Raw genomic sequence first — 27,452 nt, forward strand, 5'->3', positions numbered from 1 at the left:
TTTAACTATTAAAAGAAAACAATTAACTTATGAACCAAGTAAAAAATTAAAACGAAATATTCCAGATTCTGTTCTAGGTATAATAATAATACTACTTGTATTATATCCTATAAGTAAAATTCAGTTTTTTTCTATTTCAATATTTTTAATTATTCTTTAATACTATATATACTATATACTATATGCAATACTATATATTAATAATAAAAACTAATTTATATTTTATATCCATATAGCTGCTTTGAATACATTAATTGATTTGAACACTGCAGATTTTGTTGGCACTAGTTATAATAATAGTTTACCTTGTAATAACACTATTAAAAATATAAATTTATGTATAGTAGTAGTACTTAGAACTTGCAGTTTGTAATACGTATTATGAATAGTTAAAATTTAATTGTCAATAATCTTTTTAGCTGCTTTAAATTCAAATCCCACATTGCAGCTTGCTGACATTTCTTCTATATTAATTGATGATGATCTTAATAATATGACACCTGCAAGTAATCTAAAAAAACATACATTAACTTGAATCTCTTCGAATTAATTATGACAAATTATTTATAATTTTTTTAAAGATAAACAAGTAACTTAAAAAGCAAATTTGATGAAATTAAAAAAAACATTTCTGGTAAAACATTAAATTTTATTACTGCTGTAATTATAATTTATTTTTCTATATTTTTCTTTGCAAAAATATATACATATTTCTCTTAGAATATTTTTTTGAAAATTATTAAATTTAACTTCTATACTATTTACATTTTATCTTAACCCCCAAATACAATAATATAAATATTTTTTTAGAGTTAGGCAGTTTTAAGTTGAAATTTCTTAAAAATAAAATGGATCAAATACTTCATACAACCGACATTTACTTTACAAGACTTGATAAAAGATTAGATGCTATATGGACTATATAAAAATAAATCCAAATTCAAGTGTGCAACCTATGTTAGATAAAAATTTTTTGTGATTATTTCCTTTGAACGATGTAGAGTCTCTTATAAATTTTGATGAATTTTTAAAAATCAACGAAAACTCTACTAAATTGGTAACAAAATGTCAATATTGTTTTATACAATACCCATATTACAACTCTATTGTATATTTATTTTTCAGACTAATTTAATTAAATCTATTGGTGGCTCTGGCACAGTGGCACAAAACATTTTGTTAAAAAAGTACTCAACAAATTATTTTACAATAAATTGGCCACATTTTGTTCTTGGAAAGACAAAAAAATAACCATTACTTTGTTGACCACCAAATTATAAAAATCATGAAAAGTAGGTACTCAATATCCAATACCTATACTAGTTAATATTTATTTTATTATATTATATTACATTAGCTATGTATTTTTTATAGAAATTTCACATGATCTTTACCAAAATGATGAAAACATAATTGAAATTTATGTAAAAGATTGGTTCAGGAATGGGGCTCAGCGTTTAAAAAAAGAAACTACTCAGGTAATATTTATCTATTTTGAGTTATGATGTATAGTAATAACCAGATTTTTGCTATACCATGAGCAATTTTTAACTTTGTGGTCACAACACCTTTTTAAGTTTTTGACTATAATTATCTTGTAACCTATGCTTAGATAATGTATGTAATGTAAGAAAAATATTTTTGGGTGTTTCAAAAAAATTAAATATATATAATTTAGGGTTGTCATTTTAAGACAGTCAAGAATTACTTACATTTACTGTTAAATCTATTCCAATTTAAAAAAAAATGCTTTTAGTAAAACTATGCTGCTACTGATAGAAGTATATATATAATTAATATTTTCTATTAAATATTACATTATTCATAATTCATATAACAATTCTCATGCTCTAGATAATGATATGAAATGTTTATGAACAAAAAAAAAATTGTTAGTTACTGTTCTGTATTGTTTTATAATTTATAATATTTTTGTTATTATAGATTCCTTGTCGAAAATGCAAAACAATTGGAAATATGTCTTCGACATTTCAAACATCAATTTTTTATTATAAAAAAAAAGAAGTAAACCCCCAAGTTGAAGAGGTATGTAGTGTATAATCAAATAATTGTTCAAATTCTGCTAACACTATTAACACCATTGAAAAAGCTTCTGTTGAAGTAAAGAAAACTCAAATAAAAAACAACAGCCTATTATTTTTCTATTTCTATAATTGTAGATTCTGAGCAGATTTTTTCACAATAGGTAACGTATATTTTCGTTCGTTATTTTTTGAGGAAGGTTTCTGGTAGCAAATTGATTTTATATTTGATACTTTGATACACATTTCTTATGAAATATCAAAAATTCAAAATAGTTAGGAAATTCAAAATATATTTACAAAATAAAGGAAGTATATATTTTTATGCAAACCAGCTATTGAAAATATCAATTTTTTTTTATTGTTACAATTCAAAGATTAATTGCCTCACATATAACATACTTGAAATTTTAAACAAATATTTATATTTATCGTCTAAATATTATACAATTTTCAACGGTATTCAATTTGTATTTTTTTTTTACGAATAAATAATTTTGACCATTAATACAAGGTTCTTTACAATGTGTTTTTTATAGCATTTAAAAATATCAATAACTCATCATAGTAACCCTTTTAGATTCTGAACGAAGTGATGAATGTATTGATTTTACAATGATGTGTGTTTTTTTTTTTGTGTCTGTGTACAGCATAACTAGTCGAAATAATGCTCCAATTTCAAACTATGGGGGTGGTTTCCGATGGCAAAGTGAATATCCTTGGTGCATTATACAGGTAAAAAGTTAACATTTTCCAACAGTTTTCAAAAAAATCGAGAAAAACAAAAAAAAAATGACGGAAAAACGGCAATTTTTACGCAAAACCAGTTTTCGACCAAATCGATTTTTTTTTATGGTTGCAATTCAAAAACTAATCACTGAAAATACTTGAAATTTTCACCAAATGTTAACGTCAGTGGTATCTATATATAGTTAAATTTTCAAAAAATTTTGACTTTTTTTGAGTTATTTATAGACCACTGAAATTTTCGATTTTTTTGAGAAATATTTTTTAAAGTGTCGATAAAAAATTTTTGGATGACCAAAAAGTTTTGAAAATTTAATACAAGGTTCCTTATGAGTTGTTTTTATTGTAGCTAAAAAAAATTAAAAATCGTTAGTCACAATTTTTTTTTATAAGTTCTTAAAGTTCGAATTTATACGAAATATGTCAAAATTGCGAAAATTTACAAGTAATTTTGAAGTTGAAAAATCATAAAAATTTTTTGTGTTCATAACTAAGTTTTGAAAATTTGGTACAAGGTTCTCCATACATTTTTCTTCAAATATCTGTAAAAAAAACTCTACCGGATTCAAACAAAAATTTTTATGAGTGTTTGAAATTTCAATTTTTACAAAACCGCGTTAAATAACGGTTTAGCCTCAAACAATTTTTGATATTTGTTATTATTCAAAAAGTATAAGTCGTAGATACTTGAAAATTTTACCAGTTATTTAGATTGGCATTTTCTTTACATGATTTAATTTTCAAAATATTTTGAGTTTTTCTGAGCTATTTATAGACAACTGAAATTTTCAATTTTTCTGAAAAATTTCTTTTGAAGTGTCGATAAAATTTTTTTGGCCCTATCAAAATACTTGAAAATTTTATACAAAGTTCCTCATATGTTATTCTTATAGTGATTAAAAAATTATAAGAATACATATGCACAATTTTTTTTTATTAGTATTTGAAGTTAAAATTTTGACAAAAATTCGTCAAAATTATGAATATTTGCAAATTATTTTGTAAGTATTATCCATAAAAATGTTTGTATAGGTAGCTAAGAGTTGAAAATTTAATACAAGATTTTTCATAAGTTTAGCTTACAATAATTTTAAAAGAACCTAAATTTTGGTGTATTCAGGCCATTAAAACATAAACCACCTTTTTCACTAACCACTGAAAATTATATCCTTGGTTGACAAATCATCTTCGTTCAGAATCGTTTTTCGTATACAATGATACCTATCATTGCATTCAAATTTAACCTACTCCAGTCCGAGGTCCACCCCACCCCCCTAATGTACAGCAGAACGGTACCCACTTGCCCGCTTTTTTTTAAATAAACCTTTAAATTTAAAAACTTTCGAAAATATCTGTTTTATGAACTATGTAGTCTATGTGCTATTTAATCTAGATAATTTGTTGATTATCTATGTACAACACTGGGTATAATAAATACATGAAGTCAGTTGGAGCTACATCGCGATGATCCCGTTTATTTAGACTTTTGGGTATAAAGTTAAAATATTGTGTATGCTTTTAGATTCAGTATTTTGTTTTTGTATTATTGTTATTAGTTTAGTCAATATGGGTAAATATTAAAAATACTAAAATTTAAACTATCGCGTCTTCTCATTTTCGTGCCCGTTAAAAAAAATGTGGGTCATTTTTTGAGGGCGTTATATTGGGTTTAAAAGACATTTTTTAAATTATTTTTCTTGGCCATATTTTGATCATTTTTATGGCAATGAAATCTGAGCTCTTAGTTTATACGTTATTATATTTTATACCTACGTGATGTTAATGTAAACTTGCGTGGGCTCGTATATACGCGTGCGTGCCGAATGATACGCAACAATAATCGTCAAACGCTTAAAAACCGGTAAAAACGCGTTCCACCGTTGGATATACTCTATGGCCGTTTAATTCCATTATGCACGATTCTCGTTGTTCGCATCCACGGCACCACGAAATAGACTTACAATAATGTTTAGTATAATATACTAATAACGAAACAATAACGAATATCGTACTCGGGTGTTTGGTGACAATAAGGTGACACGTGTTGGCACAGTTGTTGTCTTCTGTCCCGTTCTGCGCTTCGGCTCGCACCGCGCTCGCTCGTGCCGCACCAACGGGGTGAAGGGGGTGGCCCATCGGTTGGGTGGCGGCGAAGGAGAGGAGTGTGTGTGTATTTGTTTGTGTGCCGTATACGTTTAATATAATAATAATAATAATGTGTGTAATATGGGTTTTTGTCTTTTTTTTTTCAATTATTTAAACAAGTGTAGATCCGTGTAATTAAAACACTTTTTTGTTTTTTTTTTTTTTTTAACTCCACTTTGTGTATTTGCATCTATACTGTACAAGTCGTGTCTGACGAGTATTGCCGCGGTCTGTATGTAGTAGGTATTCATTATAATATTAGTGCGGTCTTGGTTCCCAGGCTGTTCGATTACTACCATTAAAAAACCATCAGCCATTTTCGACTCATAATAGCTATAATATAGGCACCACTAGTATACTAGTATTTTAATATTATAGGTGTAGCCATCAAGTGGCCTCAATCGGGCGAAGAACTGTCTTTCTGCTTCCCGATTCGAAGAAAATTAAAACCAAAAAACAAACATCATGAGCGAAACATCGCCTAGAGGAAACGAAGGGGACACAAGATCCGTTATACAAGTAAGTGTATAATTTTTCAATTGATTTGCATTATATAAGTATAGGCATACAATTTGACGGTCATCCATTTTTTCAACCATCATATAATATCTTGTTATTGCTCGTCGTGTAATTATTACATTATAGACCGTCAAAAATACGGCAGAGTTATCATAGGCAATAATTGCTTGAATATCAAATACTTTATATTTTTATATAATAATATTATATAGGTACTGCTAATTGATAAATAATTTTTAACCGCGTGCGTAGCTCTTTGTATCTTATCCTATGATAATAAGGACTATACGTCGGAGTAAAACAACGAGACTGTTCTATTATTATATTGTTATTCATCATGTGATTTTATTAAGCTGGGTAGCCGCATAATATAAATATATTTTACTTGATACGATATAATAATAAAAGTAACCGTAAAACATAGAATGCTGTAACTTGTTCGTTAGAAGAAAAAAAATTGTATACAACCGTTCAAAAAGAAAAATACTAAAAATTCAAATTTTTTAATTATTGCAATCCTACATTAATAAACTTATCATTATTTTATAAACTTTCGTATAGAACTCTGCAGAAATTAAAATATTTGAGAACCATTGTACCTACCTAATATCTATATTGTAAATTGAATACGTGTGCATATATTATCAGCGGAAATCGTCAATCGCTACAGAATTCAAATACTGCAGTACTAACTACCATATAGGCATAAATTTTTTATAAGTATAAATATTGCCAATTTGAAACGTTGTTCGAAATTATGTTGCTTCATTTTCGGGATGTATAACATCTTCTACTACAATATAGCTATTAACTGAAATATATTACAAACGTGTTTGCATTTCGGTACATAGCTCATAATATGTATTTTATCAATGTATAATTTATTTAACATATTAGCGTTAAGGTTGGTGTTATTTTATGAAATATCAAGTATGAAGTAGGCATATTTTATATACAAGTACATGGCTATATGGCTCGACTTTTATAATTATGTTGTTTTCCTTCAGACTTTTTTTCCTAATATATTAAATATAGGTAGTGCATCACGATTACAGTCCATACAAAGAAATATTAAAAATATGTAATGTAAATAGATATTGCCTATAATAAACTAAAACTCAATATTTTATACCGTGTTGACTATTTATTTTATTATATGAATTACTTAAATAAATTCAGGATTATAAGCATTACATTATTAAATTAAGTCAATATGGTGTACGGGTTAAGTACAACATAATATAATAAAAGACAATTACGTAGATAATAATATGTATTCTCAATGATAGGTACATCTATTATATTTACATTCAATGACTTAACTATATAATAATATTTAAGGTTATAAGAAGTATAGATACAATACTTTTTATATAGGTTTTCGGTAGCTTGCTGCTTTATTATATTATTCCACGTTATAAAAAATGAAAAAATATACACAATTACAATGTTAAATATTTCAATGTACATTTCTTTGAGTTTTATAGGTGCAATAGATATACTATAATATTTAGAGATTAACTATAAAATCTTTATCAGATATTAAAATATTGCCGTAATATAATTTATATAATAGCTTTTAATCAATTTCTAGAAATTCTTTTAATTTTCGTATATTTTATAGACGGTATACTTTATTATTAAGTACCTAAATACCTACATTTTTTTGAATAATTTTTTATAGATCGTCTAATAATCTCTGTTTGATAATAATATGGAATAACAAAACATAAACATTAATATTTTTTAATATTCTGTAAACATACTGTGAAAATCATTCGGGACGTATAATTAGATTTATTTACTTTTAATCAAAATAAACAAACATAATATCATAAATAGGTAATGATAGTAAAAAGCAAACAATTAATAAAAAAAAGAAAATATCAAAAAGAAAATAAAGCTTAAAATGTATAAATATAAAAAGGAGAAGTTTTTATTAACTAAACTCGTCGTTCTAAAAAATAATTTTTTCCTTGAATAATCAGTAGCCAGTATAGGTATTACAGCTGATGATAATGTAAAAACAATACATTTTGAGTCAAATTAAATAAATTTTTTCCAATAAAGATAGATTGGCTCGAGTTTTTTTCTTTTGGATAATGCTTTGATTTTCTCAATTCCATCATGAAGGTTAGCAGCTAATTTAAGCCAATCGATTTTGACAAATTTAAGTTGGATATTTAATCGGTTTAGATGACTCAAGATTGAGCAACTGTATTTGATACCAAAAAAAAACTAAATTTATATAAACTAATTTTTAGTTATAGACATACATAATTATAATATTATTTAATATTTATATCAATTTTTTAAAATTAACCAAAAATAATTGAGTTATTTAACAGAAAGTACTTATACGACTATAGACAGAGACACAGAGTGATTATTATGTATTATTAAAAAAATAGATTTGAAGTAATTGTGTAAAATTGTATTATTGTGAACACGATAAGATATTATGTACAATGTTTATTTATTGTTAAATAATTAAGCCAAATATAGATTAAAGTAAAACTATAATAAGGGGTTACTAGATGATGTCAGGTAAAAATTGTTAGTAGGTATTCGCAGTTATAGATGGATTATTTGAAAACGGTACATGTAGTGAAAAATCGATATTGGGGTGAGTTTTGGATAACAGTTGAGCTCTTGTAAAAAATAAAACCTAAATACGACATTGGTGTGATTTTTATTATTTCTTTTCAGGAAAACGTCACTCGGATAGTGTACGTGAACAAACCACCCATGGAAACAACGACAGCGGCAGTCGTCTCAGCAATCACCACGTCCTCCTCGCACTATGACCAAAGCTCGTCGGACTCGACCACTATTTGCACGCTCAACAACGTGCTACCGCCAATGAGTTACGACTACCAACACCATCCCTCATTAACCAGCCTCCAAATCGGAGGGCCCGTGGTTCCACCGCTGCCACCCGTGTACGGCACATCCGCCGACGAACATCAGTACTCGCCCACAGTGGCAGGCGTCGGCAGCGGCACCAGCTGTTACATGCCGACCGAAGTCAAAACCAGCTCAAGAGTGCGCTCGTACGAGTCCGAAAGAGGTATTTAATATTAATAATACAAGTATTATAAGAAATAATATTTACCTATCCAACGACATACCTCCTTATCCCGGCTATACTTATAATCTATTTATCAAATTTTGGTCCGTTCATTGAAGATTATCAGTTTCTTCTTTTAATAGCCTATTTGCCTATTCTGTAGACTCTGGGTACTCCTGTTTTATTAGCCATCTTAATTATTGTTATAATATCTACATTTCCACTAATTTTCTACCCCCAAAACCTATTTGGTACGGTGTATTGATTAAAAATTATTTCAAATGAATACGCTCAGGCCTCGTAGAGTTAACAGATTTTGAAAAACTGTTTTCTTTTTTATCTGACAGAAAAAGTCTTTCTATACAGCCTAAATTCAACTCCTATTTTTTAATTGTAGGTGATTAACTATCAAGTTCTACTACGTTTTCCTATTACTTTTATTATCAATATATTCTACTTGCCTCTTGGATATTATTGTAAATATTAAATGATAATATTGTAATACTTTATATTTTTGTCTCAGATCAGTATTTTCTTATCATCTTTATAAAATTAATATGTAATTTATGTAATTGGATGTAGTAGCAAAAAATGATTCATTAAAGAGATTCAACACGAACTATTTTTAATTCTAAAAAATACCTATTTACAAGCGTATTAACCAATCTTTTTATACGATACGGATTTTGAAATAAATTCTATTTTTACCAATTATTGAATACAATATTATCTATTATAGTTTACATTTTAGATTTTGAGCTGAGCTATGAATGTATTGATTTTATAATGCTTTATCATATAGGAGAACGGTAACCCACTTCTCCCTTTTTTTAATTAAAATTTTAATAGTTAATAAACTATAACAAATGTAACAATTTCGAATATTTTTATCACCCACTAAACTATGAGTTGGTAATACTCTGTATATAATCATACTGTGCTTCTTTAATTTTATATTATATGTAGGTAAACACATTTATTGTTATATGTATAAATATAAATACCTTCAAGATATAATGTATTACATAATGAGTTTTTTACGGATAAATTTATTATACTATTTTAATTTTTAAAAGTGGTAGGTAGCTAAGTTATACTTGAAGCACCAGCAATTATTTTGTATACTGTGTGTGGAATTAATTTTTAGAAGAATAATTTTATAACTATATAGGTAATTAACACAGCTCAGAAGTTATACCACTAATAAGTACATTTCTAACTCTTTTATATGCACTTTAAAACACCAAAATTAACACTAAAAACTGATAAATACCTACTCAAAATAAAATTATCAACCAAATATTTTAAATTTTTTTTTATAGAATATGGTAATAAGTATTTAGGAACTATAGATATTTGGTCAGACTAGATAGAGCGTAAATACGACGAATCTGATAATTACAGTACAATGTATGTAGTATGTGGCATTATTTTAAAAATAACTGTTTTATAAGTTTTATTGCCGTTTTATATAACCTTCCGTTTTTTTGAATAAGCTAATTATCTTATGTAGGTATTCGACATTAACAGCCGATAACGTAACCTACTTTTTAAAAATCAAAATACATGTGTAACATATTTTCGTTCTCATATTTGTATACTTTATTAGAGTTGTTATGTTTATTTCCTTTATTATTAAAATATACCTACCTATAAAAAGCACTAAAAAATGTAAATATAAATAAATTAACAGAATAAAATTTCACACCAGTAATTTAAGAAAGTATGAAACAAATGTGAACCTATCTTACTTTCGATGTTCGATACTCTATGACTTACCAAAAAAAAATAGCATTTCCTAGAATTCCCAAGTCCTGATAACTAATAACTATAAAATCTACCTTAAAATATTGTCTACAGACTATAAAAAATCCGCTTGTGACAGAGAACGGACCAGAATGCGAGACATGAACAAGGCTTTCGATCTTCTGAGAAACCGTTTACCAAAGAGTAAACCACCCGGAAAGAAACTTTCTAAAATTGAATCGTTGAGGTTAGTATATATTAATATACATAAATATTTATAAATATCTTATAGTTCTAATTATCCGTAGTACTTAAAGCGAAGTAACATTATATTGAATTACAAATTTGGAGAAAATTACATATAGTTTAATCGATGGAAACGATGTTATTTATTTTGTTAATTAAAAAAAACATTATTCATGGGGATGTGTAACTGTTAGGTATATCATAAACATTACTAAACGCAATGAGACATTTTCAAAATGACAAAATGTATAGATTCATTTTAAGGTATCACCTACTTTTATGTTTTTATGCGATGAACCTATACTATACGCATTGTTTTATGATAAGTTGGTGTTAACTCATAATTGAATAACAATAATTGATTTTGGTACTTATAAATATATATTATTATCATAAAATAATTAACTATTTATAATATAATACATGCAATATTTTTGCAAATACTAAATCAACTTACCGTAGTACTAAAGTTAATTACTTTAATAATAATTTTAAAGTCATATCAAGTAGCAATATATGGCTAATAGATTGTTTTTCGTATGTAATGATTTATCATAGAATTAAAATTTAACTCATTAATTATAGTGACCCATTCTACACCTACCTACTAACTACTGTACAGAGCGTTACCCACTTATTTCAAATTTTAAATTATTGATGGGAAAAATATTAATGTAATAATGTATAATGAAAAAACTAATAAATGTATTGAAACACCTAAAGCACCTATAACAAAGCCACCTATAAACCATTTAAACAATTTACCACTTGCGGTGAAAATGCCCCTAGTCCACTATAAACATTCCTCCCATACTAATGATAACTTACTAAACACGAATAAAATCATACTGTTTCATGTAAAACAATAACAAATCTTGGTTCTAGTTTAGTAATTTAATTTATCGTATATGTTTGTCAAATATAAAATATAACAAAATGTCCAAAAAAATGTATTGTTAAGTTAAGAAAACATTCCAAAAAATGCAAAATAAAAGTTTCATTTTTAAGTTCTTTGATGTATGAAACGAATTGTGTTCTTGAAAACCTATGTTTTTGGGAATTCAGAAAAAAATACAATTTTAATTTAAATCGGTGTCCTAACACTCCTATCTATAGTCAGCTATACGTAGTATATTATTATTATTATTAATTATTATTTATAAACTTGATTTTATTAAAGTTACTCCTTATACGTCTTTTTAACATAATAGTTTTAACAGTAGTACAGTACCTACAATGAATTTAACATAACAATATAAATATTATGATAATATAATATAAAATAGCCAATAGGTAGGTACATAAAAAGCTTAATTTTTTTAAATCAACAAATAATATTTAATAACTCACACATTGTGGTGAAATTACTAGGTAGTATATCGTTTTTTCCACAAGCGTAATCATATTGGCACTTTACAATATGGCTTTCCTTTTAAGGTTCTCGAAAAAATCCTTCTTACTATAAGTCTATACAGTACGGATCTATACAAGAGCATGGAGTATAAATTATATTGTATTATAAATTATAATATTTATATTAAAATAGTATATACCTACTCAATGATAATAAGTATCTATAATCACCTATTTTATAGTAAAAATGGAAAATAGACTATATGACTTATTTATTTGTGTAATACAGGATGGCCATACGGTATATAAGACATTTACAAGCGATCCTGGAGTATGGGCCAGAGTACGAGACAAAGCTATACACTGTGCCGACATGTACCCAATACCTACCTCCACCGACATACTACGGTTATCAGCCACAGTATGGTCAATGTTGGAACGCTGCAGCTGACTATCCTCCAAACGTAAACAACCAATATTAGTTGTTGTTAACAATCACATTCCCAAATTATTTTTCCATCTTACGTAATAATTTGAACATCGCCTATACAATAATAGTATAGAATATAGTCAATATAGATAGGTAGTAGGTATATATTATGAATATACACGTACCTGTATGAATACTGAAATTTATCATACGATGTATAATAATTGTATATTTCCTACAATTTGATTTAAGTCATTGTTCTTCTTCCTATTTCTTAATCATTTTTTTTTTACTTTAATATTTTTAGAATTCCTATAATAATATAACTAATAAAAAGTACTAAAGTATCTATTAATCGAAATTAAAATTGTATTAACTTAGTTATTTATTTAAACTTTTAAGTATACATATTTTATTTGTTTCAATAAATATGAAGTATTTTAAAGAAAAAAAACCCCTGAATGTTTATATATATTTATAGTTATCAACAAGGTGGTATTAATTTATTAACTCAATAAAAAAAATAACAATTAAATGTGCAAATCAAAGTTAATGTTATTCGGGTGAATCACGATTGTGGACGCTTTACCTTTTTCACTACATAATTGCAGAGTGACACTGTAGTGTGACAAAGTATATTGATTAATACCTAAAAAAAAACCAACGATTGCCGACACAACTTAGTATAATGTTATCAAACTATGAAAGTGTACAACATAATCTAAAGATTTCATTGATCATAAATTTTAAAATCGACTAATTATCCAGATGTCTCAACTCTCAATTGAACAACAACTACACCACGGGTTAAAATATACAGGGTAAGTATCTATATTTTAAACCATGGGCTATGGCCAATACAATATAGTAATATTATATTATATTATCGTATCATTGTAAGCCTCTTGAAAAAAATTATGTTTTTTTTATATTTTTATTTTCGTTGCTATAGATATAGAATCTATTTATACTATGAGTTACTGGGTACACAATCACTTTAAAAATCGCTACACTTGTTTTCTAGTTCTCTATTTTTTTTTTTATAAAAATGTGTATATATAACCTTCTTGGATCCTTATCAAAATTAATTTGTGTAATAATAATTGTAATTTTTTTTTCTGTATACTATTATTATATTCAAAATAATTTAGCCGAAAAAACATATCTTTCACTGACAAAGTCGTTGTTTGAATACGCATCGAAAGGAGAAAAAACAAACAAATTGAATGAAACAGTGGACCAGAAAGATGTAATCAATATAGGGATTATTCCTTCATCCCGCACCGGCGATGATGGTGGAGAATTCTTATGTTTTTTCCCGTTATTCTTAATATCTTTGTTTTTGTTCCTATTTTGCAATATATGCCCTGAGTACTGTTTCCGGAAGAGAATTAAAATTAACAAAGACCGGTATATCAACGTCGAAAAAAAGTGTGGCTGTAATTACGTATACGAAGCAAAAGCTGAGCCATAGTAAAAGTTAAAATTTATTTTTACTCTTCTCATCGTTCAAACAACCGTTTCATTTTCGTAGTTACATTCAGTACTATAATTTAATTTTTTTTTTAAGTTACTATATTATATGTATACTCTTGATAACGTATTAATATAGTACAAAACAAAGTATGAAACATAACACACGCGTCTATGATAATATTATGTTAAAGTATTATACTTAACAGCTTTATAGTTATGATATTTCAACCTACCTACCACCTTATTCACTGCTTCACACTTCGGTGGCCTATTTAGTAAAATTCGGTCACTATAGAAGGATTAAACATATTCCATTATAACGAGTATTGAAGCTTTTAAATAAAACTTTTTCCCTTCAACCTCCGAAGGCAAAGATCCATCTGCAGAAGTCGACGCTTTAACACACGCTTATTTTCTAATCGATGCTGGAGGATCGATACATTTACCAGTACCTACACGAGGTTTTAACACTACATAATGATTAACATTGAAGATATGGAAACACGTGCAGTATTTAATATAACAATTTTGAAAAATAATGAAAAATGAATGAATATTTACTGTAATAATAAATTCGAGGATCACTCTTTAATGAAAAAAAAATATTGATGATTTGATCGTATAAATAGATAACTGTGCCACACAGGAAAGTGATGAAACTGTCGAATGGTGATAAAAGTAACATTTAGTGTAGCTACAATAATAGAGCTCAAGATCAGAACTAACATATAATTTTTTTTTAAATTTTTACATATAAATTTGTGAATTACCTATTATTATTATATTTGTATTATTTATCATTGTATAGTTATATTTTCAATGTTACTGATTTTTATTATACTATGGCGAAAATGACCACTCACTTAATAAACACTTTTCTTATAATAATTTACCATAAATTATTTACGGACAAAAAATCGCGGTATAAAAAGTGCTAAAAACAATAATTTTTAAAAAAAAAGTTTCTTATTTATATTTTATATATTTTAAATTTTAAGGTATACATTAATCATCATATTTACATAATTACAGATTGTAATCTTTGCATATGTAGTCATTTTTATTGTTTGAAGTAGGTACCTATATATAAGAGAAATAAAAAATTTTAAATGTCTATAAATAGTTTTTTTTATTTCATTACAGTTTTTATTTAATCTGTTACAGTAAGAAATATTAAGAACAAATAATAGAAGTTAATAAAAATAAAAGTAAAATGACAGATTAAGTATTCAGATTATAGAGGATTTCCAGTGGAGGTTACTAAGAAATAATTAAAGTCTAATACAAGATTCTTTATAAGTTGTTATTTAAGTTATTTTAAAATATTAAATACACATACACGATACACACGACTACTCCAAAAAACATTGGAATAAGTTAAAATGTGAGCGAAATTACCTATTATTTAAACGATATTAGTTATTTCGTTGTAATTCAAAAATATAATTTACGTCTTACCAGGTATATGCATAGTATACAATACTATACATATATACATCAAGTATACCTACTCGATAACATTTTTGAAATATGTAGATTAATTTTAAGCTATCACTTATTTTTACTATGTAATTGATAACACTGTTATACGATGCATTGGGTAAAGGCACAAAATTTTTAAATAACAAGAGCCAATAGATAGGTAATATAGCAGGTAATGAATAGTGATATAATATTGTTTAAATATGAGTATTGGTACTATAGTGTAATGTTTTTTTGACAAAAAATTTAATTAACCTACTGTAATATAAAGTATAACAATAACCCAGTAAACAAATATACATATATTAAACGTATAATATACGGATATACTATCCGTATAAATGATGAATAACCTAAGTTACGTATAATAAACGAATATATTTAATTGATAATAAGTAGAAGTCATGGATATTTTTGGGTCAAAAGATTCAACGTATATTATGTGTGTAATATACGTAAATTCTAACGTTTATTCAACGTATAAATTACGTATATATTGTTAGTATACATTTGGGATATAATACGTCTATTATATACATGTATTTTAAGTATAAACTTCGAGGATTAACATGTAAAAATTATGTTTATAATTTGTGTAGCTATTGGTAGTACCTACCTTTATATTATTATATACATGCAATGTTTTAATATAATAAGTACCTATGCTCTTTTTATTTATATAATATGAGTACTGTTATGATATATATATATATATATATATATATGTAGTAATTTATTATCAATGTATTTATATTTTATATGATCGCAAAAATAATATTTTTTATACTTGTAATCATTAATCAATATTGAATAATAACAATAAATAATAATAATCTCAATAATATTATTGGCCATTGGGATTTCCTCTTAGGCGCCTGCTTTAACCAGTCACTCATATGAGTTTTTATCGGTTTCACTGATTTTTCAGGAAACAATGAAACATGGACTTCACAGCATCTGTAAAAAATATAAAATAATATGTAGTAATCTGTTCCTAATATTCAGTTATCCAGATTTAATAACGAATAATTTGTCATTATTAATAACAAATTAAATCAAAGGCAGTTTTTTTTAGTTTAGTGAAAACAAAATACAAAAACTGTATCCCTAAATAACTGAATAAGACTTATTAAGTCAAAATCGAAAACCTTACTTTTGTTAAGTACTTTTAGTAACTTGAAAAAAATATATAAGTTTTTAGTTTAAGATATTATAACTTACAATAGTTATAAATGTTGTTATTTGTTTTAATAAAAATATTTAACGTTTTAGTAATGTATGAAAGTATAGGTGAAAAAAATATGACATTGGTATTGAACAGTAGGTGTGAGGGGCAGAGCTCCCAAGGGGTCTGTTTCATTTAAATATACTTATTACTAATAAATAATATCTAGTTTATTATATTATAATTACATACCTACTAAATCTCCTTAAATGATTTTTGATATATTCTAATTTCTTGTGTGCAATTCAAGAACAAAATATAAACGAAGATAGGTATTTGAAATTTTCAACAAATAAGTATTCATAAAAGTATAATATAATAATATTTATAATATGATACAAATATTATAATTTTATACAATTTTCAAAATATTTTGACATTTATTGAGCTGTATAATAAATTATAATATAAGCATAGACAATTTTCAATATATATATTTTATATTTAACTAATAATTACCATTTATCAATGAAAATTACCAAGAACTAAGAAGGCAAAAACACGTCAAACTTTTGATTATTTTTTAATATAATAATGTTGTTACCTTCTCAGTCTGTTCTCTAGGATTTTAGATAAAGTCCATTTATATAATAATAATTATTATATTTGTTTTATCAATACTAAACGTAACACAGTTCATTTCGATGCGAAACGTTGCCGAAAACGTACTGTAGTGATAACTGATAACGTTTCATCTGTTTCGAAAAGGAGAGAGAACAGACACTGCAGCGTCCTTATCAAGCGTCTACATCTCAGTGTCTCCAAACCATCATTCTCCTTACTGACCAAACGGTTAACGTAACATGTGATACTACAATACGCATAGGTGAGAGATTGCGTTCACGCTCTTTTTGTTTTCGGACAAAATTCGTGTTTACTAAAATCGAAGTACATAAAACGTTGTTTTTGTGTTTCTTCGTACATGTGTGAAACATAAAATACCCTTTTAAACTTATTTGGCGTATCGTGTACATGTACGATGTATCGTAGTTCTGTGCATATTTAAAACCACTATTGTTAATACGAAACCGCGTTAGAATTGTATTTTGTTTGAACCTTTAGGTTATCCATTCATTACAATATCACAATGAGCACATCCAAATCTGAAGATTTGATTGAGGGTAAGTCAAGTTCATCAAGTATATTTGGTTCTCATTGATCAAAATATTGTTTTCTGTACTATTATTTGGTTTTAATAGTAGGCACTTGATTTTTACCATTTTGCTATCAAATAACTTTACTTAATGTTTTTTATATTTATATAATTCAAATTCACTATTAATGACTAGAGTATGGATTTTGGAGCAATAAAAAAATTAAAATACGGCAATAAAACTCAAAAATGAATTATTAAAAAAAAAAGTTATTACAATAAAATCAATAGCACATCATAAATTTTTTTGAAACTCTGTCTCCTGTTTTTTCCACAGCTTGTTTAGTTTAGTGTATAAAGTTCTTTATACAACTAACTGATTCTGATAATAGTATCCTAGATGTTTCTAAACATGCAATTTTAGTAGCCAAAAATCTAAAATTACTTTTTATATAATACTTTAAATTTGCTTTGATTTATGGGTTTTTAACTAAATATTCAGAGTTTTTAATGGTCAGTGAATCATCCATATCCAATTGAAGACATAAAACATTTTTAATATGTTCAAAATATTTTGATGTTGATTTCTAAGAATAAGTTGTTAGATAATATGTTATTATATTATATTTCTTTTCGGCAGTACCTTAACACTGCATAATTTGCAAAAAAGCAGTTTATTGTCACAGAAAAAAATATCTTCACCAAATTCTTTTATAAAATTATGAAGACAAGTGCTAGAATATTAATTCATAGCATTTTTAAGTGACAATTGGTAAAAATAAAGAACTACACTTTGTTACAATAAAAACTAAACTGTAATTCTAAGTAGATAATATTTTCATGTTTATTATCATTTTAAAATAAATTAATCTACTATATGTCATATGATAAATTACGAACTGACTCATGATGACAGGTTATTAAGAAATGATTGAACAACAGTACCTACTTTTATAACATACAATATCATTATCTAAGTTATATCGATAAATCATTGAACCAAGATAAGATCAATTGAGCTATATCCTTGAAACACATTATGCAATATAAAAATAAATATTAACCTTTCAAATACATATATTTAAAACACGTTTTAAAAAATTGGTTCATAATGTTATTTAAAAGCAAAAAAAAAAGTTCTAAAAAATCCTTAAAAAGCATTAAAATTCAAAAAAAAAAACAAAATACAATTTAATAGATTTAATTCTATGTAGAATAAATCAAATTTATAGCTCACATATCTTTGTTTTAGAGCAATAGAAAAAAAAGCAAATGCCTTCAAAATCCGTACTCTACTGATTATAGACCATATTAATATGTGATTATTTTAGCTACTAAGGTAGTATTAAATTGGATCTACCAAAAATACCAAATAAATAGTAATTTCATCTCAACTTTCTATTTTCCAATTTAATAATAATAATCATAAAAATTACAATTTTTCAATATGTTTTATACACTATCCGTATTCAAAAACTACTAACTATATTTTTCTTAATTTTTATGTTAAACTTAAACATCTATATTCATATTTTTGCTGATTATTATTTAAATATTAATTGTTTTTAGAAAAAACATTTGATTGGAATAAATATCTTACTACGAGAAATGTAGATAAGGTACCTGAAGAATTTTTTCATCATGTAAGTAATAATCTTTGATATGTAAAAATAGGACATTTACATTTGTAATAAAAAAAATACTTACCTATCAAGTAAAATTATATGTTCAGGTTTGTAAGAGTGAACTTAATGGAATTGAAATTGGCTCAATTGTGGAAATTGAAAATGATGATCAAGATGGATATTGGTTTGCTGTTGTAAGTTCATCTAATGGCGTTTTACTGAAGTATGTATAAAAAACCCATGTTTTGATAAATACATAAATAATAATATTTTTTTTAGTTTGCATTATTTTGGTGATGACAATGATCAACACAAATTTACATTAGAAATTAAGTCACCGCGTGTTCATTATTTAAACTGGGGAAGTGAAAATGATAAAAAATTGGTACCTCCTTATCCCAAGAGATTTTCACGTTTTTCAAACCTAAAAGTTATTAAAGAAAAAATGGAAGACTGTGAGCATATTGTATCGGATGCTGTATTACAAATGGTATATTTTTATTTTTTAAAATTGTATAGTTTTCAAACTAATTTAATAAATATGACTATACTAAAATAATATATTGTATTTACATGTATTTCAGGAAGGTGCTCCAATTTATAATATATTCAAGTGTGGCATGTGTGTAGAAGTTCAAGATAAAGAATATCCTTATCGTGTTTGGATTTCAAAAGTATAATCAATTTTATGATATTAATATGTATTTTTTTGACTCTTTATTTATTACAACACAAAATATTGTCAACATAATTTTTTATTTTTTTTATCAAATGTTTTATTTATTATTAGGTGCTCAAAAATGTGGGAGGAAGGTTACTTTTACAAATGCAAGGAATAAATAGCCCTGAAAAAGAACCATTTTGGTTATTTTATTTAAATGAACGTATTTTTCCATTAGGATGGGCAGAACAAAAAGGTATTTAACTAAAATATAATATTCTCATGTTATAGATTATTTAATAAGGTTTCTTTTATGTTTAGGACTTCCATGGAGAGTAATGAATTTAGATGCTAATTTAGAAAATAATATTGATTCAAGTGCATTACTGAATGTGTTAAAGGTATTAAATTATATTTATTATTATATTTAAGTTAATTTGCATTATATAAATTCAAATAATAATAGTTTTAAATGCTTTTAATATAAAATTTGGAATAATTACCTCATTTTTATTTTATAGGGGTAATATTTGCTTAATTTCAAATTTTAAATTTCCATAAATGGTTTATTTTTATGATAATTTATCTTTTTTTATCTGTTTACTATTTTAAATATTTTTTCCAAGTCAATAATTTTTTAAGACCTCGTCATTTGATTCTATTAAAAGATCATGCCTTTTGTATCTTTTAACTGTCCTAATATATATTTGTTAATTTATTTTTCTAATTTTTAATTTTTATTTTTGTTATCAGCCGAAAACTCCAGAACAACACAGTTACAAAGTTGGTGATATGTTGGAAGTAATAAATCCTTATTCATTCATGGTGTTTCATGTTGCTACAATTATTAAGATCTATGATAATCGTTATTTTAAAGTTGAAGTGAATAATGAAAGTGATATAGAAAAACGTATCAGTTTTGTAGCTACAAAAGAAAATCCTTATTTATTTAATGCCGGTTTGAAAAAAGTGGATTGATGTATAATAATGGTTTATTTATATTTATCATAGTATGGTTTCAGGTTGGGCGAGCAAACACAAATTTTTGCTAAAACCTCCGTCTGATTGGGATAAACCATATAAATTTTCTTGGTCAAAATATGCCGTAGCAAAGGATTTAAAATTTGCTTCTGTAGATAATTCATGCAGGAAAAAGATAAACAATGTTCTTATTGGTATGAAACTAGAAGCTGTTGATCCTTTAAATACCGATTGTATTCGTGTGGCTACAGTTAAAGGATTTGCTGATCATTGGATGTTTTTATCTTTTGATCGTACGAGTCGGTAATATATTTGAAAAATTTAAATTTTATAGATATTGATTAGTTAATTATTTATTCTATGAATTTAGTTCTCAAGAATTACTACATGTGCGTTCAGTTTATTCAGATGAAGTTTTTCCAGTTGGTTGGTGTAATAAACATGAATATTCTTTGAGTGCCCCAAAGTTTCCATACAATGATTCTAATGATTTTGAACATTGTTATTATTCATCAGATGTTGATATTGATTTCAGCCAATCAGACCAAGAAACATTTACAAAATATCCTCATTACTTAAAAGGAGAAATTATTTATCATTTTAGCAATAAGTAAAAATTTAATAGTCACTATACTTGTTGTTATTATAATTTAATAATTTAAACATTTTATTTTAGAGATAAAACAAATTTTGATGATGGTTTTGAAGAATTTGCAGAAAGTAGTAGTATGAATATTGAAGATTTAATAATAGATACTATAAAAGAAATTAAAAGTGATAGTGAAAATGAAAATGAAACTGAAAATAATGAAAAAGAAAATGAAAATGAAAACGAAAATGAAAATGAAATTAATAAAAAGGAAGAAGAAGAAGATGATAATAAAGATAACATTTTTGATGTTAAAGACGAGCCACCTGAATTAGATGATGAATTTCATGATGCATTATTTCCTGACGAAAACATTAGCAACAAAATAGAAATTAAAGAAGATGAAATAAAAAGTGAAGATGAAATAAAAAGTGAAGATGGAAAAAAAAATGAAGATGAAATAAAAAGTGAAGATGAAGTTGATAATAAAATATATGAAAATGTAAATAATGTTTCACCAGCAATAATAAATATAATTAATAACTCTACAAAAATGATTTCTAGAAATAGCTATAAAATGTGTATTTACTTTAACAAAGATTGTTATCCTGGTGGTCATGTTGTTAGAAAAAAAATTCAACAAATACCATATTGTATTGGTCCCGGTCCCGCGTCAAAAGTTTTACAAAAAGCAATAACCCTATTTGTTGATATAGATTATATTCCATCGAGTGCATTAAAGAAAATTAAGAGTATTCAACATATGTTATTTAACGGACCTGGTGGTGTTGAAATGTTGATTAAAACTGAGTAAGTATAAATTTTATGATCTACATAATAGTAATGTAAAATAGAAAGTAATTTTGTAAACTTTTCTTATTTCATTGTAGAGCAACAAAAACTCATCCTATACCTTCTGAGGAGTATCTTCTTCTTCCTGAATCTAGAAAAATGGCTAAATTATATTGTTCTGCTCTTTGTAATCTATCTGGTATGTGTGAATTCTTTATGACTACTGAAGTTTCAAGTTGTCCTCATGGTTGCAATATAAAAAATAATAAAGGTGAGTGTATATTTTTTGCAACTATTGCATTTTAACGTTTAAAATTAATTGATTTAAAAAATATATATTGGTATTTAATAATAGTTACCATTATAATTTTCAAAAACTAAACTTTCTTGATAAAAAAAAAAAAAATCTAATCAAAAATGCCACAATAACAAAATAAATATATTCCCCATTATACAAATTTTGGATAATTTTTTTAAGCTGATAACTACAAATTGTTGAAACTACAGTAATTTACTATTGCAAATTCTAATTAAATACCATTTTATGTCTTTTTAAGTAATTTTTTTTAATTTGTTACATTTAATGATTTATTTTAACATTTTTTACAATATTTTTTTTTTATTTTGTAAATTATTTAAGTAGATTTTATTAAAAACAAATTTATCTTATATTAAATTATTTTTTTTGAAGAAAATCCATACCCTTATCTGCTGTCTTAATTCTTACAAACTAATCTTGTACAACAGAGCCAATTTTGATTTATTAGTTTTAATATTGAAATGAGTTGATCAACATCAAACTTAAAAAACAAGTAACCAGTTTACATACTCATAACTTGGGTATTTAAAAATTCAAATTTTATAAAAACGAATTACATATTTAACACTTTCTTTATTCTTACCTTTAAGTCTCATTATTAATCAATTTCCACTAAAATTAAAACTATTACCCGATAATTGTTCTATTTAACGTGTATTTGTATAATGAAGACGTGATTCAGGTTTACGTTCAATCAAACTTTGAGTTACTAAGAATCTATTGTACATAATTATTTTAATTTAAGTTTAAATGTATACATTTTCGATTTGTTTATAGCTTTGTTATTAGCACCTAAAGAAACTAAAAACAAAAAAAAGGCTGAATGTGAAATTGATGAAGATAGCGTAAAAAAAAAACGTAAGCGTAGAATAACAAATTCAGATATTGCTAAAGTTGGTAAGTATTAAATTATTGTTTTATATTTTATAAATTACTTTTTATGTATTTAACTTTAACTAAACAATCAAAAACATCTGTAGTATTTTGATGTGTTAATCTTATAAAATATTTATAGCTGCAAACGCATTGGATTGGACAAATAAACCTTTAGTTGCAAGGTATAAATATTATATGGGGATGTTAATCCATTTAGAAGCACATATTTATCGGTTAAACCGAAGTTATACTGAACTGGAAACTTCACTTGTTACTGAAATTATGGCAAAAAAAAATAATCTTAAAATGATGGATAATATGAATATATTCAGTAATACTAAATCTCATTCTGATAGCATTGATGATGATGAATTCATAGTTTTTGACGATTGGTATATTGTTTAATTATTTAAATACTTAATTATATTTATCTTAATAATAAAAATTTTAAAATTGTCTCAAGGAAAACCACTTTTGAAAACTATTATCGTAATAATCCGAGATTTAAGAAATTTAAAATTGATATGGGTCAAATAGAACCTATTAAGATCACATCAAATCCTAAATTTTGGAGTGCTGAGGATGTTTATAAGTATTTGATTAATGATTTGTTTTGTAAAGATGTTGGATTAAAATTATTTAATGAGGTAAAAATAATATTGAATAATACCTATTAGCATTTATTGGTAAACTTAATTTATTGTAATTTTCAATCAAATGTATTAGGAAGTTGATGGTGTAGCATTTATGCTGTTAAATGAAGAACAACTTTTACTACGATTAAGATGTACAATAAATTTAGCTATAAGAATCATGTGTCATGTAGCTGAAGTTAAATATGTTTGTTTAACAAAATATTGTAATGTTCAAGTAAGTATTTAAATTTTGAATTGTGTCTTGGATTTTTTATGTTAATATAGTTGTAGCTAATTTGAAATAGTATAATTTGCAAAATAATAGTAATAATTTGCCTATGACAATGCAATTATATTTATTTTATTCATTACATTTAACAGTTCTTTGAAAAGTAATTAAGAGCACACTATACCAGTATTTGTTTGGAAGATAAAGACAGCACAGGTTAAGTTAGGTTAAGTGGGTGTAGTAGGGTTTGCTTCATTATAAAAGAAAATAAAGTTATTAAAATATTCGAATAACAAGTATGTATATAATTTAACTATACTCTTTTTTATATATAATAAATTGCTTCTTCAAAGAATTGTAAAATGTAACAAATAAATATAAAATTAAAACATAAATTCATCATAAGTCATAACAATAAAACATAAAACATAGTTTTTAAATTGGATAATATTTTCTATATTTCATGTATTCATTAATTAAAATGTTTGATATTCTGTTCTTATTTCATTTGTTATTCATGAAAAAAAAATATAAACTTATTTGTTAATATATTTATGCTATTTTTTTTTTTTGCAGGTTCCTTAAATATTTAACAGACATTTTTTAGTTTTTATTTATTTTATTTTGTTAAGATTTATTTGTTTAGAAAATAAATGTGGTTTACCTAATTTAAAACTTATTGACAATAATAATAATTGTTTTTATTATTTATGAAAAATATAATATGATTATTGCAATTGGACAATTCATTATAACAATTATTATTGATTTTGTATATTTTTTTATAATACAGTGAAATCTCTATAACAAACTTAAAGATTTTCAAAATTGCACACAACATAAATTTGTTAAATGGACATTTATTCATTTAATGAAAAGAATGAATTTTTTTTTTAATTAGAATATTAATTATGAAAAATTAATGAATTGTGGTTCCATAAAATATTTAATTGTATACAAAGTTTTGTTAAATAGAGGTTTCACTATAATTGTATCAATAGTTGATGTTTTTTTTTTTTTTTTTGTATTTATATATATATAAATAGCTAATTTATTATTTAAAAGTACACAACTGTGGTTTAATATTAGTTTTAAATAATATTTAATTAAAATTAATTATTGTAATATAAACTACTTTACTCTATAATATGAATTGTGAATATACCTTAGAGCAGTGGTTTTCAAGTACCTTGGATGTGCCACAAAATATTCACTATGTATTCCAAGATCTTTTGAATTTTTTTTTCATAAATGACGAAATGTATTGGATTGTGATGTATAAAAATAGGTATTTTCAATTATCATAAATCTTCTATATTTATTTATTAATAAATCAATAGTTTGTGAGAAGTAAGAGATCAAGATAAATTATCTAAGACAGTGTTCCTTAAACCCCAGGATTTTGCAGAGATCATTTAACGGTTTTGTGTGTAATTAATGTTGCCGTTTATCATCGTATGATGTTTTGTATACCTTCTTTTTTTTAAAATAATTTGCATAGGGTTTCCGCATTAAAAATATTATTGTTTGGTGTACCTTGATCTCAAAAAGTTTGAGAAACACTGATCTAAGATAACTACTGACCTTTTTTTTTTTTTTCCGTTTGAACCGACGACCGGGAGGGAACCGCTTTCGCATTACTTCCTCCAAGATAACTACTGACCTATAAAATACATAGGTAATATTATTTGTGCTTATGACTAGTCAGAATATCCATTGCAACTGACTTTCTCATTTACGCCTTATTTGTAGTGTAGTTTGTCACATAACATAGTTGTGACAGCATTGAATATCTTTTTTAAATATGTTTATGATAATCATTTACTTATAATCATGAATATTTCCATGGATAAATTTGTAATTTACTACACTACTTTTTTTTTAAATAAATTTAATAAGTAATTTAATGTAAGTATAATTAATACCACTATCTGCCTATCAATCTCATGTGTATCAAGCACTTAAATAATTAAAAACAATTTTGTTCATCTAATTTGGTCCAAAAAAAAGTTTCAGTGTGCCATGAGAAATTTTTTTATGTACACGGTATGTCGTGTTTAATACAAGTTTGAAAACCACTGCCTAATAGGGTGTATTAAGCGTATAAGGTGATAATTTAACAACTTCAGTTTTATAAAAAAAAAAATGTACTTTTTTTAAAATTTAAATGTGTATTTTTATAGCAATTGTATCAATCATCTTTGAAAATGTTGTTTTTTATAAAAAGAATTATTAAGAAGATGTCAGAATGACATATCGATTTTATATCTTATTGTTATTTGACTTTCAAAATAAACAAAATAATGTTGTAAATTTAAACGATGTTTAAATTGTTTTGAGACTACATTTTAACAAATCGATATGTCATTCCCTCAAAAATATTATTCTCTATCTTTTTTGTAATGGGTGTTTTTATTGTAAGATTACTTAAAATCATAGAAAAAATGATTTTGTGTAAATGCACTTTGTCTATGTTGCGTGTGGGCCAAAGAGAGGAAACAAATGGTGCGCTGACATCCTCTTAATAATTGTAATTACTTTGATTAAGATAGTGACAAACTTTTCCGAGTAGTAATTCATTTTATTTTTTCCAATAATAACTTAATATTTTTCTAATTAAGGGGATTGGAAGCATTGATTTGCTGTCTTTGTCTTACACACGTGGAATATAGGAAAAATAGCTATACGCGCCTGACAAAAATTAAGGTACTTCTAGTTGTTCAATTTAAAATATGTAAAGATGATTGAATTGGTATACAAGTTTACTTTGCATCGGTCGAAGCACTTTATCGATTGTTTTATTGTTTAAAATAAATATTTTGATGAGAATAAATATTTTAAATTTAATAAATTTGTCAATTTTTATTATTAAATATATATTGAAAATATTAAAAATATACTTCAACTGATGCAAAGTAAACTTGTATGCCAATTCAATCATCTTTACATATTTCAAATCGAACAACTAGAAGTACCTTAATTTTTGTCAGGCACGTATAGCTATTTTTCCTATATTCCACGTGTGTAAGACAAAGACAGAAAATCAACGCTTCCAATCCCCTTAACCGGAATTGATGAAAAACTTTTATTACAAATTAAAGCAATGTAAATAATCAAAGTTAAACTTAGTATGTCTACATCAAATTAAATATCATTAAAAATAACTATAAT

At 25.5% G+C, this 27,452-nt stretch overlaps 2 protein-coding genes across 5 annotated transcripts; both read left to right on the plus strand.

Annotated features, from left to right (window-relative positions):
- Positions 1 to 1,134: 1,134 nt before the first annotated feature.
- On the plus strand, positions 1,135 to 12,727 carry LOC114119665 (achaete-scute complex protein T3-like). Of its 2 annotated transcripts, XM_027981306.2 has the most exons (7): positions 1,135 to 1,292; positions 1,375 to 1,478; positions 1,945 to 2,046; positions 5,313 to 5,453; positions 8,163 to 8,523; positions 10,384 to 10,516; positions 12,158 to 12,727. In XM_027981306.2, exons 4-7 carry the CDS (start codon positions 5,400 to 5,402, stop codon positions 12,348 to 12,350), a joined length of 741 nt encoding a protein of 246 aa, XP_027837107.1. In that variant the 5' UTR covers positions 1,135 to 1,292; positions 1,375 to 1,478; positions 1,945 to 2,046; positions 5,313 to 5,399; the 3' UTR covers positions 12,351 to 12,727. The 2 variants fall into 2 exon arrangements, with proteins under 2 accessions (XP_027837107.1, XP_027837106.1); XM_027981305.2 differs by lacking the exons at positions 1,135 to 1,292; positions 1,375 to 1,478; positions 1,945 to 2,046 and adding an exon at positions 5,080 to 5,173.
- A 4,460-nt stretch (positions 12,728 to 17,187) lies between these two features.
- Positions 17,188 to 27,445, plus strand: LOC114119658 (scm-like with four MBT domains protein 1). Of its 3 annotated transcripts, none has more exons than XM_027981292.2 (17): positions 17,188 to 17,602; positions 19,144 to 19,217; positions 19,307 to 19,422; positions 19,479 to 19,689; positions 19,784 to 19,873; positions 19,990 to 20,116; positions 20,182 to 20,261; positions 20,614 to 20,818; positions 20,883 to 21,144; positions 21,212 to 21,451; positions 21,518 to 22,240; positions 22,321 to 22,493; positions 23,319 to 23,438; positions 23,557 to 23,809; positions 23,881 to 24,064; positions 24,144 to 24,287; positions 24,434 to 24,740. In XM_027981292.2, exons 1-17 carry the CDS (start codon positions 17,569 to 17,571, stop codon positions 24,446 to 24,448), a joined length of 3,051 nt encoding a protein of 1,016 aa, XP_027837093.2. In that variant the 5' UTR covers positions 17,188 to 17,568; the 3' UTR covers positions 24,449 to 24,740. The 3 variants fall into 3 exon arrangements, with proteins under 3 accessions (XP_027837093.2, XP_050062043.1, XP_027837094.2); XM_027981293.2 differs by lacking the exon at positions 24,434 to 24,740 and adding an exon at positions 24,858 to 27,445 and having other exon boundaries at positions 17,189 to 17,602; XM_050206086.1 differs by having other exon boundaries at positions 24,144 to 24,741.
- Positions 27,446 to 27,452: the final 7 nt, after the last annotated feature.

Source organism: Aphis gossypii, chromosome X (genome assembly GCF_020184175.1).
Source record: "Aphis gossypii isolate Hap1 chromosome X, ASM2018417v2, whole genome shotgun sequence".
Classification (NCBI taxonomy): Eukaryota; Metazoa; Arthropoda; class Insecta; order Hemiptera; family Aphididae; genus Aphis; species Aphis gossypii.